General features: G+C 47.3%; 3 protein-coding genes across 3 annotated transcripts in view; 2 read left to right on the forward strand and 1 right to left on the reverse strand.

Annotated features, from left to right (window-relative positions):
* Positions 1-5,268, reverse strand: part of rasal1 (RAS protein activator like 1) — a gene marked incomplete at both ends in the record, with an annotated part of 17,751 nt that extends 12,483 nt beyond the window's left edge. Inside the window, 8 exons of the mRNA XM_084439839.1 lie at positions 312-403; positions 1,060-1,200; positions 1,406-1,487; positions 2,821-2,950; positions 3,683-3,744; positions 3,963-4,076; positions 4,850-4,906; positions 5,204-5,268. Of these exons, the coding sequence (XP_084295965.1) occupies positions 312-403; positions 1,060-1,200; positions 1,406-1,487; positions 2,821-2,950; positions 3,683-3,744; positions 3,963-4,076; positions 4,850-4,906; positions 5,204-5,268 (743 nt within the window). The remainder of the gene's footprint in view (positions 1-311; positions 404-1,059; positions 1,201-1,405; positions 1,488-2,820; positions 2,951-3,682; positions 3,745-3,962; positions 4,077-4,849; positions 4,907-5,203) is intronic.
* Positions 5,269-6,388: 1,120 nt separating this feature from the next.
* dgcr6 (DiGeorge syndrome critical region gene 6) lies at positions 6,389-9,968 on the forward strand. The gene is made up of 5 exons (XM_084439316.1): positions 6,389-6,555; positions 6,693-6,853; positions 7,350-7,450; positions 7,856-7,996; positions 9,397-9,968. Exons 1-5 carry the CDS (start codon positions 6,446-6,448, stop codon positions 9,475-9,477), a joined length of 594 nt encoding a protein of 197 aa, XP_084295442.1. The 5' UTR covers positions 6,389-6,445; the 3' UTR covers positions 9,478-9,968.
* A 1,866-nt stretch (positions 9,969-11,834) lies between these two features.
* On the forward strand, positions 11,835-16,140 carry slc7a4 (solute carrier family 7 member 4; the record flags this gene model as incomplete). The annotated part of the gene is made up of 4 exons (XM_084439613.1): positions 11,835-12,816; positions 13,107-13,813; positions 14,784-14,892; positions 15,932-16,140. 4 exons carry the CDS (start codon positions 11,835-11,837, stop codon positions 16,138-16,140), a joined length of 2,007 nt encoding a protein of 668 aa, XP_084295739.1.
* Between the last annotated feature and the right edge of the window lie 2,016 nt (positions 16,141-18,156).

The following is an 18,156-nucleotide window of genomic DNA, read 5'->3' on the forward strand; positions in this document are numbered from 1 at the left end:
CGACACACACCTCTCACACACGACACACACTTCTCTCACACACGACACACACCTCTCTCACACACGACAGACACTTCTCTCACACACGACACACACTTCTCTCACACACGACACACACTTCTCTCACACACGACACACACTTCTCTCACACACGACACACACCACTCTCACAGGCCTTCTCTCACACACGACACACTTCTCTCACAGGCCTTCTCTCACACACGACACATTCCTCTCTCATCCACCCTCTCTCACTTTGTGTCATTTCGGACTCTCTCTCGCACACAAACACACGAGTGCGTAATTCTCACCCGGCGTCGTCCTCGTCGTTTCCCAAGGGCAGCAGGCGGAACCAGCCCTGCAGCAGAGGTGTCTTGTGCAGGCAAGCGAAGGGGATCTCCACCTTTCCAAAAACAATAAGCAGCCCGAGCCACAACAGCAGACGTTCAACACCAGTCAACAACATTGTAACGTAGTTGTAACAGGTAAAATAGTGAGGAGGTTCTCTTCGGTGTAGACAGACTACGGTGTAAACAGAGGTCGCATTTTTCCCAGCCTGTCTGCGAGCTCATTAACACCGAGTTCAACACCGGTGAACAACATTCAATGAGAACTAGTGATGTTAATAGTTAATCGACTATCGATTAATTGTCGATAAGAATTTACTTGAGTAAGATTTGGTTACTCGATTAATTGCTTGTTAATGGAACAGAACTTTTTTGGGGGAACGAACGTTATCAACGGGAGTTGCGTGAAATGTAATCGTGATTTAAGGTCTGACTGCACATGAGGGCACCACGCCATGTAGTGAAGGCTAATTGGGATGCTAGGAAATTTCAACGACACAGCGGAAGAAGACACAAAAATGAAGCGAGCAAAGCGCAGTCCATCTTATCAATGAATCGACTCTCGTTTGTTAACGTTAACAGTTATCGATTAATGAAATCCCTTGAAATTTGCAACCCTAATGAGAACAACTTCGGCGTTGTGCGGTCACGCCGCGCCGACTCGTGATTTACACGTAGAGGGATTAAAGCGCAAGAAACAGGAAGTTGTCACCTTTCCCAGGAAGTCGTTCTTCTTCACCATGTCCCAGTCCCAGACCTCCAGGGTGACGGTCCCTCCTTCAGCCACCTCCCCCGCCTCCAGGTCCAGCTCCAGGGTCTCTCCCCAGTGGGGGAAACGGGTCTTCTTAATGATCTGGCCAAACACAAGCGCAACCGAAGCCGTCGGACACGAGGTATAAGAGAGCATGAGGTTATCCGGTAGTAAAGACACGCCACCTAGATAACAAGCGGATGTGTAACGATTCTGGGCCATATATGGGCCGGATCTGGCCTGTATATGGCCCAGATCCGCTTGCTATCTGGGGCACCATCATCTTCTCATCACTCCGGTTACTCACTGACGTCTCCGCGCTGTGGTTGTTGAAGAGGATTCTGGCGAAGGGGTCGGAGGTGCCGCTGATATCTCTCGGAGCCAGGTCCCTGTGAGGTCAAAGGTCGCCGAAAAAAAAGACGAGACGTCACTCTCGGGAGCGCGGCCGAACTCCAAGCCCCTGCCGTCCGATACTGTACACTGGTATTCAAATGTAGTTGTTCGGGTAAAATAGCGAGGGTGGAGGACAGACTACGGTGTAAACCGGTTGTATTCTTCCCAGGGGCCTCATTTATCATTGTGGATACACCCTTTTTTACACCTGATTTTTGTACTTTTGTATCATGACAAAACTCGATGGGAAATATTGTGAGATATATACACAATATTTCCCATCGAGTTTTGTCATGACGCATCACATTATTTGTGGAGAAAAGCAAGTACAAAAATCAGGTGCAAATGAAAAAGGGTGGATCCACAATGATAAATGAGGCCCCCAGCCTGTTTGAGAAGCACGGAGACGCGTCCTTGACAGGCGGGCTCATTAACGCCGAGCCGGGGGGGCGTTAGGTAAGACAGGTGGGGACCCAGACGGGGAGAGAGCGTGGGCGAGATCGTGAGATGACTCAGGAGAGAGCCGCAGTCGTGAGCAGGAGGCTCGCCGGGGGGGGGGGGGGGGGTATTAGTGACATCAACGCCAGTGTCCTGGTGACATGGCAGAGCTAGGCCTTCACTTTGTTTATCACAGTCCACCCTCCACTAAGTCCTTTGTCTCATTTATTCTTTTTGGCAAACAGATAGATACAAAAAATAAGTGCTGCCTGTGCCATAATATATTCTAGCTGTCCTCACTGCTCGAACGCAGTTAACTGTCAGTCTTGCGATTTGGCTTCTTATAACGACTTATAGCGCTGGCCAGATTTGGTTGGAGGCCCTTGACTGATTCTGCACCTTCAGCCAAGCTGGATGGCTGCCCTGCTCGCAGCGCTAAGTTGCCGTGCTGTTACCGACGGCCTCTCCAAGACCCGGTCTCTCATTCCTTAACGGCTTTCTGTGGCCCGTTCCGTCTGTAAACGGGCTTATCCTCCTCAAAGTCTGCTCTCCCTGACTCAGCGCGGTCTGCTGGCATGGCTCATCTGTCTAGGAACCAACAACAACAACAACAACAACATGTCCCAGATAGCAAGCGGATCTGGGCCATATACAGGCCAGATCTGGCCCTTGTGGCTTAGTTCCGGCCCATATATGGCCCAGAATCATTACACATCCGCTTGCTATCTGGGCGTTGACTGGTGAACACTATTTAACCAAAACCTCTGTCAGATCTGCTAGGGTGGACGGGCGTTAATCTGGTTGATCTGGTTCAACGCCGTACACCGTTTTCAAGAACCCGTCATAGCTCCCGCGCACGCCCGGCGATCGACCGCCGCCGCCGCCTCGTACCTGGCCTCGATGACGTGGCAGCGCAGGCCCGTTCTCTGGGCGTCCTTCAGCAGCTCCAGGCCCAGGTGGATCTCCCCCTGGACCTCCTCCTCGGGCCGCACCCTGGTCAGGTTCATCCAGCTGTCCAGACCTACACGCGGGACGGCACGTGCTCAGTGACGTCTCTCGGCGCCAAAGGCTGCACCGCGTGATACGGTGCGTTCTCGGCGCCGAGAGACTTATAGTTCCATGAGATACGAGGAGGCGAGTTCAGTTTCTCAGCCGAGACGGCAGCGGATTCCCATGGTCCTTTGAGGGAGTAGTTGACTCGGTGGCACTGGCTACATTTCACTGAGTCACAGCGCTGAACACTGTGTTCCCAGGAGAGACCTTGCTTGTTTGGTTTAGCTGCTGAAAAAAACACGCGTAAAGTAGCAAACTATCTGAACGTTGCATGGTGGACGGGTACAGAAGGCGGTCCGCGTGAACACGGCGTACAAAAGCATGCCCGGGTTAAAAATATAAACATTCAGCAAACATATTGAGAATGTTTGAAGAATGAATGAACCTAAAAAACAGACGGTATCTCCTCAATCACCAAGGCCGACGGTATCTCCTCAATCACCAAGACCTACAGTACATGAAGGGACATTTCTCATGGGTCCTGGGAATCCACTGGTCTCTGTCACCCTTTGCTCTCTTGACTTGCCTCCTCTAACTATATATATCCCAGATATATATTAATGAAAAGGTATATTCAGCTATATAGTTTGATAACATTTAATATGTTGTATCTTAATTAATTGTTTTTGTAAATCGCATAATATTTTACATACTGACAGATGATTAGGTAAGATTCATGTCGTTGAGGGATCGTTCGTACCTTTCGTCTGGGACGCAATGGCATCTTTACTCAGAGATATCTTCCCAATGACATCATCATGGCTGAAGGAAGGAAAGGAGAGAGAGAGGAGAGAGAGTAGAGAGAGAGAGAGAGGAGAGAGAGAGAGAAGGAGAGTTTGTATTTCTCTATCTGTCAGGTGGTGCTTATTTAAAGCCAGTGGTTTTCCCCCAAAATATTTACACAGTACATGTCTCTTTAACCCCTTAAGACCCCCTCCCTTTCCAAGACAGGTTACCCAAACTGTGGAGGGTGGTCTTACCCAATAGTATCCTCATCCATGACGTAAAAGGAGAGAGTATGGAACCCCATTGGCAGGTGCAGGGTGTACTCTTCGCCCCAAAAAGGGCTAAGGTCCTTCCATACTGTGGCAGTCCTGCAAGGGTTCAAAAGAGGTCAGTCAAGGACAACACCCCCTCATCAGAGCCAGAGCCACTGTCACGGGCACGGCAGCTAAGGTTTTATCAACACAAATCCCATTTCAAGCAGCAGAATAATCATGATGTCACAGAATGAAACTGTATAAAATTGCCCAATCCTTTTGACATTACCTAGACACGAAGACAAAGCAAAATTTCTAAATCGTTTATGGCTTTAATGACCCGTGACATCATTAAGGGGAGTGTGTGTGTGTGTGGGGGGGGATGAAATGTATTGAACAATCATGTCAATCAAAATGTATTATAATGGGCTCAGCATGACCATGTGACCCCCGACCACCAGGTGTCCATTATTTTCCCTGCCTAGAATGGGAGCTCCCTGCAATAATTTATGCCTCCTCTCCATGGTTACGTGCGGGTGTCTTAAAGGCGAGCCCTGTATCAGGTTCTTCTGTGATCACCGCTGCCTTGATCACAAACACACCACCATGACTATATGTAAGAGGGGGGACACCCACGGCCAAACAATTCCCTCATCATAAATGACCATCCGACTACAGTTATATCAGTGGTTACATTTAGATTATATGATAGAGACTAAATATGGAGACTTGAAGACAAGTGGCAGCACTTAAATCAAAAGTAGCAGCTGTGCATGCTGGGAAATCAGAGGAATACTCTGGAATACAGTTCCCTGTGACACACTTTGTCATGAAAGGTTACATGTTGACCGTATAACTACGTGTAATGAATGAATAGTGATACTCACCTGGCCACAACTTCATTGTCAACTTTCACAATGCAGTATGGGTCACTGGTCCCAGAACTTATGGAAAAAATAAGGAATGTGATCAGACAAAAAATTGTTTGGCCTTGATTGTCCCATATTAGAAAATCAATTTGCAAACAAACCTGTGGATTTTTCCCCCTTATGCATTTGTGATGGGCTTATAAGATTAAATCAAACATGACAGTATGAGCTGCGTGCTCATGAAAGCATGTTTCTCATTTCATTCTCTAAATGCAGGCTAATAGATTTTAACCAGTTATAAATTACAGCTCTGTGCCTCAACGATTCATAACTTAAGAGGAGAGCAGCAATTAAGTCTTGTCTTATACTTACACGTCTTTTGCTTCCAGGCTTCTGCCCTCTACAATACGAAAATAAAGAGAAGTATTTTTGGCCATTTTAAATAGAAGATGATATTTTTCCAATTCCTTTCAGCTGCCCATCCACGGTCCTCACGCGCGCGCTCCTCTCCTCAGCAGCCCACTTCTTCTCTCCTCAGCAGCCCCCTTCTTCTCTCCTCAGCAGCCCCCTTCTTCTCTCCTCAGCAGCCCACTTCTTCTCTCCTCAGCAGCCCACTTCTTCTCTCCTCAGCAGCCCCCTTCTTCTCTCCTCAGCAGCCCCCTTCTTCTCTCCTCAGCAGCCCCCTTCTTCTCTCCTCAGCAGCCCCCTTCTCCTCTCCTCAGCAGCCCCCTTCTTCTCTCCTCAGCAGCCCCCTTCTTCTCTCCTCAGCAGCCCCCTTCTTCTCTCCTCAGCAGCCCCCTTCTTCTCTCCTCAGCAGCCCCCTTCTTCTCTCCTCAGCAGCCCCCTTCTTCTCTCCTCAGCAGCCCCCTTCTTCTCTCCTCAGCAGCCCCCTTCTTCTCTCCTCAGCAGCCCCCTTCTCATCTCTGGCACCTCCATGGCGTGACGGCGCGTAGTCTGCTGGGAGAAACGGTTCAGCCTGCAGTTACAACGGGATTCACTATCCAATAGGTTCCAGTGGGTAGGCTGGAGAATTTGCAACCTACTTAAATCCAGGTTAAATGACTATTTTGCCATAAAAGAGACACATTCAGAGACAAATTCGTGGTGAGAAGGAAGTCAAAATAATAATAAAGGTAAACATCCAAAGCGTTTTTCTTCCAAAGTTTTTTTCATCCATGTATCAGACTTTACTTATCCACCATAGTGTATGGTGAATGTAAGTAAAACCAGTAACAGCTGCTCACTTTGTTGCATGGGCAAATATGATTGTAAAGGTAGTTATTGTAAAGGTAGTTATTGTAAAGGTAGGCTACCAACACACTAGCCTCGCGACTGACTCGTGATTCTACCGCCACACTCCTCAGCGGCTGACGTGTTGATATTTGGCGCCATCTGGTGGATATATTTATATATATATAAAATATGACTGGATTAAGGGCAGGCATTTTCGAGACAGCTATTTTTCATTGTTTAGGGTCCTTTCATAGCATAAATGCGACAATCCGACAATGATGCGACCCAGATGCGACCAGCAAAGACGATAGAAGATAACAATGCAGTTACCCTTGCGTTGTTTACTTTAATTATAGCTAGTTAGCCGTCTGGATTGCGAAAATGGACGTTTATCCCGGCGTCTATGACGAGCAGACTGACTCTACAAAGCAACAAGAGAGACATTACTACTTACTATCTGAACTGCAAACACTTGTGAAAGATTTGCCTAGGTGTGTACAAGCCAAGAGAACTAGCAGTCGTTACAACGTTAGCTAGTTACTACAGCACTGTAGTTCCTAGAAATTAAAAATGACTACTGAATTTTCTTATTCTGACAAATGATTCACATGTATTTGTTCATGTCTAGCTCCTTCCAGCAGCGCCTGTCCTACACCACACTGAGTGACCTAGCTCTGGCTCTCATAGATGGAACAGTCTATGAGATAGTGCAAGGGCTCCTCGACATCCAGCACCTGACCGAGAGGAATCTGTACAACCAGAGACAAAAGCTGCACTGTGAGCACCGTGGTATGTCTGGCAGTGTGTGCACAGAAGCTCTTAACTGATCTCCATTAGTCTGTAGTCTCTGAATGTAATGCGATCATCAGTGCTCGACTTGGGATGACAAGGTGCCAGCTGTCTGCCCATTAGACTGTGTTCACACACCGAAATCACAGCATTGTGTTATAGTTCACTGTTAATAGCTACAGTTTTTCTACAGGTGTGCACTCAGCTACAATGGAAGTCAATGGGGGAACCTAAATGTGTTTGGAAAACTATGATAAATGTGCTTTTGCGAGACGGGAAGCACAGGGTGTAATCTGAGTGGTTTTAGCTCTCCTGTGAAATGTATTGAATTCGGGAGCAGTGGAAACAAGTGCCAGCCAGGGGAACGCTTATGTCCAAACCTTGCCAAGCATGTAAAAAATATTTAGGATGCATCTTAAGTTGCCATTGCCTTTTAAAGTAAGTCAGGTTATTTGCGCTTGAGATTTTTAATCTGTATTTTTTTATTAATGTCCAGCACTCAAGCAAGATCTGGCACGGAAACACAAAGAAGCTCTGCTAGTTTGCAAGTCCCACAACCTGGCGGTTCTGAAAACCAACCAACAAGGGGAGACAGAGGTGCAGCATTTACCACTCACACACCTGCCATTACTTTGGATTCGCCTTATTCACCTCAGCTGCCATATTGGTCAGTCTGACGTAATTAGGGGTGCGGATGCAGAAGTGCCCGTTGATTTCAATGTTAAAAGTTCACTGTAAAAACACCACTTCAAGAACCAAAATATTCAAAATAACAGGCTGAATACACTATCGGGGTTACAAACTCATCATTACCAGACTCTGATTGTTTTTCACTGCCGTTGTTTTCGCATTTGAAAATACATCGGAGTGAATGCAGCTGACGGCTAACTATGGCTCATTCACCTCTATGTATTTGCCAGGTGAATAAGGCGAATAGGATATGCTGAATGGACGGATGCGTTTATTTTTTTCTGGTCATCTCAAAATAAACTATCTCATCAGGCTCTCGACATTCGCGTGAAAGATGAGCAAAGGATGATGGATGAGAAGATAGTGGTTGAAATGGACCAGAAGGTGATAGATCAGCAGAACACGCTGGAGAAGTCTGGAGTTCCTGGTTTCTACATCACCACCAACCCTCAGGTGAATGTTCATAGTAGTGTTGAGTTGATAGGGTGAAATATCACTGCTCTCTCAGCAACACAACAGAAAAAGATCCAAGGTAACCAAACAACCACGCGCTTCATGTTCGGATGATCAAAAACTAGTATGTAGTTTTAAGCGTTTGAAGACAGCTGAGTTGAATACTCTATTGCCTCCAGCAGGTGGCGCTCCTCATACTATAATGGCTCTAAGGCAAAGCTTCCCAAACTAGGGGTCGCAACCTTGCATATATGAGAATGGGGTTGTGAGAGAATTGCCCAATTCAAATGTAATTATTATATTTAATATAAAAATAAAATGTTTTTATTTAGTCCTTATACCTTTTAGAGCATTGTTATGTCATGAACTACCGTACAACACTCGCAATATAATGCAAAAAATTGTAAAGATATATATCAACTAATGACAGAGTGCACTTAGATTGTGGGGAAAACATACTTTGCCTCATTTTAAGATAAGATTTTATTGATCCCCTCAGTAAGAAATTAGGCATTTCAGACTAATTTACAGAAGACCAGTGTGGTCGAAACATGTTGGTTTTTAGATTTTTTTATTAGAAATAAAGGCTTTTTCTCCTACCTCCCTTGCCTTCTGTTTTTGGGTGCCTGGGGACCTGCTGTTTTTGCAACAGGCATTTCAGCATTGAACAATTACAGCAAGGATGGAAAGAAGAGAAACCATTGCACTCGTCTGTGAATGGCTACACCCACTACGTCGCTCCGGAATGAACCGTTTTCTCAACAAACCATCATGCTCGACTAGTTCAGTGGATAGCTCAAGTAGCTCAAGTGAAGCCGGGGTATCTGACCCACACCAAAAGCACTAAAATGTGCTTGAAAATACAAAGAAACTTACCTGGATTATGGCTTTACAATAAAAAAAAAACGTTGACAAACCAAAATGCCTCGTGTGGAAATGTCTTCTCCCTCTCATGAAGTCCACCGATGTCATGAAGTCCAACAAACTCAGACGACACCTTGACACCATGCAAGGAACACATGCCAACAAACACAAGGACTTTCTTTCAATAGAAGGGAAGATGAACTAAATAAGCAACAGATTCAATTCTAAAAGAATATGACTGTTTCTGAGACGAGCCCTGGAGGCATCGTTCCAGGTTAGCTATCGTATAGCACCAGTAGTTAAAGGGCACGATTGCAGACACTTTGATATTAACCACCGCAGTAGACATGGTGAAAATGTTTTTATTCTCTCGTTTAAACCAATATTAAAAGTCTGTGGTTAAAATATAAAAGACAATAAAAACATTGAATTCTTAATATGGTTGGGGCTATGATATGGAAATCAAAATGGGGTCATTGGCCAAGTTTGGGAAACTCTAGTCTGAGGTATAATGTTTCCTCCCTCTGTCTGTGTAGGAGCTGACGATGCAGATGAACCTGCTCGAGCTGATTCTCAAACTTCAACAGAAAGAGTCTCAGTCGGGAAGCCTGTCCTAAGACCCAGGGATCAGATTGTGGATAAGCAGGAGGAACACGGAGGCGAGGCCTGTCGTGCCTGTGAGCCCGTTCTGGGTTCTGGATTCAGCTCGTGATAGGAGCTTCTCAGGAGGAGTGTTGTTCCTGGAGATGGAGACAGACAGACCGACTGCTCTGTGCCCTACATGATCCTACATGGCAGTTGTTCAATGCTGAAATGCCTTATGAAGGCATTTGAATACTGCCTCCTGCAGGTCGTGTCATGACATGGGACTGTGAGAAGGAGGGCTAAGCAGGCAGCAAGAAATGTCTGATTGATCTTGGTTTGTTTGTAGGTTGGTATCCTACATAGCGAACTGTACACACAACAAGTTTCATATATCTTAATGGTGAGATCATCAACATGATTTTGACCTATATGTGAAACATACTTCAATTAAATAAAGATATGATTGTTTTGATCTTTGTGAATGTTGGATCATTTATCAGAATCTGTTTTATTGCCAGATAGTTTTTACACCTATGGTTTTAACACCTTTATTGTGTGAAATGCATTTGATGTTTTTTTGTTGTTGTTGTGCTGTTTTTATTCTTGTTTTGTTTTTCTTTGCTGTAATTTCACACAATTTGAAACAGCTTATTTATGGTCCATTAAGAATGTCCAAAATAAACCCATTCATTCATTCATTCATTCATTCATTCATTCACCTACTAGGAATTTGTTCTGGTCACTAGGTGCACAACACTGATGACAACATTAGGGTACAAGGACAGGACAGTGCAAATGATGTTCGAGTGAATGATGGGCAATATGTGAACTTCATATACGCCTAGGACACGGTGTGATAATGGGAATATAATTTGCATTAAGTGTATGTAACCCGGACAAATACATAGGCCTATGCCCTAGGGCAAATAAGCCAGTTTTAGTGCCTACATCCTGGTTTTCTCTAATGAGTACAGGTCGGTCCAGCATTATGCATACTGTATTGGGTATCTGACCCTCCTCCCAATAAACAGGTTATAGATGGAGGGACCCCCATCCCTCACCCCTCGATCCCACGGCTGTTCTGTTCCTTTAAGAAGGGAGCGCTCCTACAACCCAGCTCATCCGCGGCTCCGACCCTGTCCCCTTCCTGGTCCTGCCGCCGTGGCGATTGAAGCGATCAAGCAACCATAAAATACAGATGAACCATCTCGAACAATAAAGGTAAAATTATGAATATGCTACACTGGCATTGTAATACCATTATTTGTATGTTTTTCCATTTCGATAATCCATGTCTTCCGCACAGTGATATTTCTTTCTACAGTAGGCTAGAGCGTGTGAAAATAAATAGCTGCTTCTCGTTATAAAATAAATGAGATAGGGGGGAAACAATTCAAATAATTTAGTTGCAATAAGCTGCATCTTAAGCCGACAATACCTACCATTTTGTGATACATAATTAATGTTAGCCTATTATGAAAACGGTGCATTAGGATCCTTCGCATTCTGGTAGCTTACAGTAGGCTACAGCTGTATTTGAGTGTAAGAAAGAGAAAGAGAGAGAGAAACGGATAAATGGGTCACCTCACTTCGTGACGATGTTTATTAGTGATAGTGAACGCATTACGTAATTTTATCCGAAGCACTGAGGCATCATGATGTCGCCATATGCTCACCGTGCACCGTGCGCAGTCATCGGATGTTGCATCTCCAAAAGGACGATGCACCGGACCGAGGTTTTCTTACTGATGAGTTTCATCTTAAGACCTGTATCAGGTTGCAATTGGCTCCGCATTGTGGGGCGATCAACTTGGACCTTTGTATATCCATAGCTTTCAGACTTTTCTTTTTCGGAATTGTTGTACAGGCTATGCAGAATGAGAATGTAGACTAATTGCAGTGCTTTCTTCATTAGTGGATCACACTGAATTTGTTATTATGTTAGTACCACTCTGTTACAATAATAGGGTAACTTATTTAACATTATTGAGCATAACTGTAGACTATGCCTTCATTAAGATCCAATTTTTATGTGGCCACATGATGATTAATTTGAGAACTGAAAAAGAGAAATATAACCCATGATTCAAAAGCAGTCTATTTCTAAACATCCCCATCTGTTCTGTTGTCACGTCTTCTCTTCAGTGGTCGTGCCACGTGGTTAAGAACGGCTGTGATCTCATCTAGATCTGGCTCTACTGTGGGCCTAAGGGTATAAAACCATTGCCCCTTTGTCCATTGAGCTATTTTGTAAGACATAATGTAATTATCTCTCTCTCAGGTCAGTTGAACAGCGCAGAGTATGGATCCGGTGTGAGCGTCTCCCCTCCCCCCCCCCGCCCCCCTCCCACCGGCCCGTCACTGTGCGTGAGAGCGTTGCTCCGCAGCAATGGCGGCCTGTACGCGCAGCTGCGCCCCGGCGGTGCGCCTCTGCCAGCGACTGAACCGGCTGAAGACGCTGGACGACGACTTGATGGCCACGTCGCTGAAGCGCTGCCTGTCCACCGTGGACCTGGCCCTGCTGGGGGTTGGGGGCATGGTGGGCTCGGGACTCTACGTCCTGACGGGCACGGTGGCCAAGGACACGGCCGGCCCCGCCGTGGTCGTCTCCTTCGTCATCGCCGGTTTCGCCTCCCTGCTGGCCGCCTTCTGCTACGCCGAGTTCGGAGCCCGCGTCCCGAAAACGGGCTCGGCCTACATGTTCACCTACGTCTCGGTGGGGGAGATCTGGGCCTTTCTCATTGGCTGGAACGTGATCCTGGAGTACATGATTGGCGGGGCTGCTGTTGCGCGGGCGTGGAGCGGTTACCTGGACTCCATGTTTAACCACACCATTCAGAACTACACGGAGAACCACATAATGAGATGGGACACGCCCTTCATCGCACGCTCCCCGGACCTGTTGGCGGCAGGGATCCTGGTCATCGCCACGTTCTTCATATCCTTCGGAGTACAAGTGTCCTCCTGGCTGAACCACATCTTCTCCGTCGTCAGTATGCTGGTGATATGCTTCATCCTGGTATTTGGCTTTATGCTCGCTGATCCAGCCAACTGGAGCGCGAAGGAGGGAGGCTTCGCCCCTTTCGGTGTGTCTGGAATAATGGCAGGCACCGCTACCTGCTTCTACGCCTTCGTCGGCTTCGATGTGATCGCAGCCTCCAGCGAGGAAGCCAGGAACCCCCAGAGGGCCATCCCCATTGCCACCGCCATCTCCTTGGGTATGGCGGCCACAGCCTACATCCTGGTCTCGACCGTGCTTACTCTCATGGTGCCCTGGCACACCCTCGACCCCAATTCCGCCCTCTCCGACGCCTTCTTCCGTCGTGGCTACAGCTGGGCTGGCTACATTGTGGCGATAGGTTCCATATGCGGTAAGTGCCTCTTAACAGTCACAGTGTGGTAGCTTAGGGATTGTATACTGTAGACTAGGACTGTTCTTAAATCCCTAAGAGTGTTTTTGAGTCGTACTTTTAAGGAAGGCCTCCCAGGCGCTCTTGTAGAAGTAAACGCTCCTGTTTTTCAGATCAATCAATCAATCAAAACTTTATTTGTATAGCGCATTTCATACACAGAGGCAACACAATGAGCCAGATGTGTGATTTCCTTGCTCTCGGCTTTTCCTATTATCCTAATCACAAACCTCTCTGCTCTCCGCCTCTAGCCATGAACACTGTGCTGCTCAGCAACCTCTTCTCCCTCCCCCGGATTGTGTACGCCATGGCAGAAGACGGCCTCTTCTTCTCCTTCTTCTCCAGGGTCAACCCTGTCACCAAGGTCCCGGTCAATGCTATCATGGTGTCCGGTTTCCTAATGGCCATCATGGCTCTCGTCTTTGACCTGGAAGCGTTGGTTCAGTTCCTGTCTATCGGAACTCTCTTGGCCTACACCTTTGTGGCAGCCAGCGTTATCGTGCTGCGCTTCCAGCCAGAGAAGACCAGCTCCAAGGCGAACTCCTCCGCCTCCCCCAATCCCAACGCCGAGCCCTCCCCTGCCACCTCGGAGACCCAGAACATCGCCCAGGACAGCGGGGAGCTGAAGGAGTACGAGTCCTTCTCTGACAAGCTCCAGCTGGTGGAGATGCAGAAGACGCGCGAGCAGCGAGGCGCGGGCCAGCTGAAGGCGCGCTGGGAGCCCTACCTGAGCAGGGTGCTGGGGGACTGCGAGCCGGGGGAGGCGGTGGCCTTCTCCGTGCTGGCTCTGATGGTGAGCTCGGTGTCCCTCTCGGCCGTGGTGGTGTTCGGCAGCGGCCAGCTGAACCTGCCGGTCTGGAGCTTGTCCCTGATGGTGGTGGTCTTCGGCTCAGCGTACCTCCTCAGTCTGGGCCTCATTTGGGCGCACGAGCCTCAGTCGAACGACAAAACCTTCCAGGTGAGCCACCCTTAACCACTTTACCATGCCTGTAGGGAGCGAGCAGTCCAGGATCAGGTCTCTGGATGAACTGTGTGTCTACCCTGATCAAATCTAACGTTCAAATTTGGTTACCAGTCATCTGAGTAATAACTGTTGCTTGATTTTGTTATGTGCACACACAGCTGTTCAAAGGCGGAAGGGGGGCAGGAATAGTAATCAAATTGCCCTTTTTCCATCTCTTAAGTACAGTTAGTAGTTACAGTATACGATGCCCATTTTAATCCTGTTACACTGGGAAGATGAGCAAAACGCCTGGGGTGTCTTGTCATTGCAAGTGAATTTCCTGCGCAGTCCTGACGATGAGCTCTGGGGACAGAGTTCGAAAGTGCCTCTCCTCTCTCTCTCAGACATGATAAACCGACACGCGTCGGTCTGGCTCTCAGTGGGCAGAGAGCCACGGTATCTACCAGCTCTGAGTCATAGCAGACGCTCTGACTGGTGAATAGTATCCGTATCCATCCACCTCCCCACAGAATGAAAGCTGTTGTAGTGAGTCTATATTAGTGAGGCAGACGTTTTCTATATACCCAAGTAGGACCTGTTACCTCTGGCAGAAGCGTACAGTAATATTAAATCTGCTCATACAGCCCCTCCGTTGGACTGAAATGCTAAATGGACTGCTCTTACTGTATATAGCGCTTTTATCCTAAGCGCTTTTACAATGGCCTCTCATTCACCTATTCACACACACATTCACACAGACAATGGCAGCAGCTGGCATGCAAGGTGCTAGCCTGCTTACTGGGAGCAATTTGGGGTTCAGTGTCTTTACCCAAGGACACTTCGACATGTGGACAGGAGGAGGCGGGATTCGAACCGCCGACCCTACGGTCATTATCATATCATATCAGTGGATGTTTTAGTAGTAGAGGGCTGTAATGGAGTGTGAATTTCAGTTTATGAGTAGCCATTGCCTTCCTCTTTCTAGGTTCCTCTAGTCCCATTCATCCCCGGAGCAAGTATCCTGGTGAATATTTTCCTGATGTTGAAGCTCAGCCCCAGTACCTGGGTTCGCTTCATCGTTTGGCTGGTTGCAGGTAAGATGGCCGCCAGGAGAGCTGAACCCAACCATTCACCCTACAGTATATTGGTTATTTTTTTAAGCAATGTGTAAGAATAGAGGACACTTTACTTTTCTTGAACCCTATGTTGTACAGGATATATGGTTAATATGATGACTTTTCAAATCCATTTTCACAACATTTTGCACTGTGCTCTTTAAACACATTACTTGAATGCTTCATAGAAGACTATAAAATAGATTACTTCCTCTAAAAGCACAGATTAGCCATTGAATAATTGAAATACTTTATTAATCCCCTTTATTCATCCCCTTGGGGAAATTCTATGCATCTAATAGCTCACGGCACAGCACAACATAGAGACAGACGGCAAATTCAATTAATTGAAACGTCATAAAATGTGAGCCTATGATGCTGTATATTCCAACTGCAATGGTAAACAGGTGCACAGCACCAGTAATCACCCTAGGTTGTTGGTTTGTCATGTCATGGTGAGCGAACAATTAGTTAACTGGCTGCATGGGGAATATGACGCATGGCAGCGGCCTGGACTCCCACAGGAAAGGGACCATGATAGGGTGTGCTGGCGGTGACCCTGGAGGTGACCTTTCATCATTGGCGAACTCATGGCAGTTGTGCATTCTGATGTTTGGAGGTACTTCGTATCAGTTTACCTATATATAGTCTGGCTCAACGGATGTAGGTTTTGGCAATAAACATTTGTTGTCACACTGCCCAATCAGTAGCGAGTCTGGCGACGCAAATTAATCTGATTCGGGCCGAGAGATTCTCACGGCACCAATCAGATTCGATCCAGACTATTTTGCAAGAGCACCGTCGCCGCGTCCGGGGCTGGCTCCGCCCAAGACGACGGTGATTGGTTTAAAGAAATACTGCCCCCCCCGTCCCCCCCCCCCTCTATTGCAGAATGGTAATATGTCCAGCCAGACCTGTCTCCAGCGCTGGCACAGCGTAAACGAAGTGTGGAGATAGGTCTGGCTATGCGACACTTACCTACATACAACAATATTCCCTGTCCATTCCCTCTCACCAGGTCTGCTGGTGTATTTTGGTTATGGGATCTGGCACAGCAAAGAGGGGCGGAGGGAGCTGCAGCCCTCGGACATGGCTGCCCGGTACGTGGTCCTCCCCAGCGGCAGCCTGGTGGAGACGGTGCAGTCTGTCCAGCCGGAGGGACAAGGGGACCGCCACCCCGACCCCTCACCTGTATCGTCTACCGAAGAGCAGCACGCAAAGAGATGATGTGGGAGCGTCCGTCATCATCGCAGCGGTCCGCTATTGTCTCCTCCTGCACATGGCTACAGTCACTTCTTGACCGTGTGAATAGCATCGTTCTGTGTGTTCGGCCCCAAGGCTCTGGCTCTCTGTATACTGTAGCTCTCTATACTTAAGCACATGACAGGATGGCTCTCTATCTCTCCCTCTCTCTCTCTCTCTCTGTCTCTCTCTCTGTCTCTCTCTCTCTCTCTCTCTCTCTCTGTCTCTCTCTCTCTCTCTCTCTCTCCCTCTCCCTCTCTATCTCTCTCTCTCTCTCTCTGTCTCTCTCTCTCTCTCTCTCTCCCTCTCCCTCTCTATCTCTCTCTCTCTCTCTCTCTCCCTCTCCATCTCTCCCTCTCTCTCTCTCTCTCTCTCTCTCTCACTCTCTCTCGCTCGTGGATTATTATTATATGTATATCTTACAGGAACATAGGGAACTTGATTACTATCCAGCACTGCATTGCAAATCACAAATGATACGTTTGTTATTTGATTGATGTCCTTTTTTTAGCAGTGAACTTCAGTTCTACTATGGGTCCCTCTTTGCTCTTGGTCACAACAAGTCAGAGCCAATCACATGATAGTATCAGTAGGGCAAACAGTGAGTCATGAGTCAGTTTGTAATTTGCTGCTGCATGTATTTTTTTGTCAAGCGTAGGAATGCATGGACCTCTGAGTCTGTTTAGTCAGACAACAACAAACACGTTCACATCTCCACCTTCTGTCTCAGTTTGTCTTTGCCTCATGCATATGCGCACACAACACACACACACACACACACACATGCATACGCACGCACAACACACACACACACGTACACACACACCAGCATACACACGCACACACACACACACACACACACACGGATACACACACCAGCGTACACACGCACACGCATACACACACACGCATACACACACCAGCATACACACACCAGCATACACACACACACACACATACACACACACACGCATACACATACACACACCAGCATACACATACACACACCAGCATACACACGCACGCACACACACACACACACACAACACACACACACACGCACACACACACGCATACACACACCAGCATACACACGCACACACACACACACACACACACACACACACACACCCAAAGCATTATTCTTGCCTGCGGAGAGAACAAGCACTATCAGAGGGTCGCGTGGATCCTCTTACAGCCCCTCCCAGATAGCAAGCGGATCTGGGCCATATACAGGCCAGATCTGGCCCTTGTGGCTTAGTTCCGGCCCACATATGGCCCAGAATCATTACACATCCGCTTGCTATCTGGGCTCTCTGTCTCCACCTGGTTCCCGCCATGGACTTTACTGCCTAGTTTCCCCAGTCTCTGTCTCTGGTAGCTGCTCAGCCTAAAAGCCCTCATCCTTTTTAAGGATGACGGCTGCTACGTTCTGTTATGCTACGTTCTTTGCTGTAACTTTCTTTTACTCTACATGTCACTGCTTGTGGCAGTGCTCACAGTTGTCTGCCTTCGACAAATAATTGTGTCAGTGTTAATCAGTGAAACATCATATGAAAACAACAATGTGTGTTTATATTCTACTTTATATATTAGGCTATATTTATTGTATAATGTACTATCAGTGAAGGGATGTACTGAATATCTATTTATCCTCATCACGGTATTAGCTGGTCACTCTCTCCTTATAAGAGTGAGCCCTTTAACCTCTGACCTGCTCCGCTGACTCCCATGACCCTGTTCTCTTTGATGTCACAGAACTTTCCCATGCACAGCCGAGCCTGAGAGAGACCCGTTCCCTCGCTCCCTGCTAGCATGAGATCAGACAGATTATACAACCCGACGATGGGAAAGCACATGGGTTGTTTTCGCTATTCCTGTCTCCAGATTCTATAGGAAGAACCCTGAGAGATCTCAGTGGTTTCTTTGAGACATTTGTAAACAAGCACAACGCTGCATGTATTTGAACAGGGTGTTTCGTAGCGAGGGTTACTACTGTAG

The sequence above is a fragment of the Borostomias antarcticus genome, assembly GCF_949987555.1.
Source record: "Borostomias antarcticus genome assembly, chromosome: 6".
Lineage (NCBI taxonomy): Eukaryota > Metazoa > Chordata > Actinopteri > Stomiiformes > Stomiidae > Borostomias > Borostomias antarcticus.

Coding starts and splice junctions, on each gene's coding strand:
- dgcr6 (XM_084439316.1), top strand. CDS start 6,446: ATGGACGTTTATCCCGGCGTCTATGACGAGCAGACTGACTCTACAAAG. Junction 6,854..7,349: donor GCTGCACTGTGAGCACCGTG/GTATGTCTGGCA, acceptor ATTAATGTCCAG/CACTCAAGCAAGATCTGGCA. Junction 7,451..7,855: donor ACCAACAAGGGGAGACAGAG/GTGCAGCATTTA, acceptor CTATCTCATCAG/GCTCTCGACATTCGCGTGAA.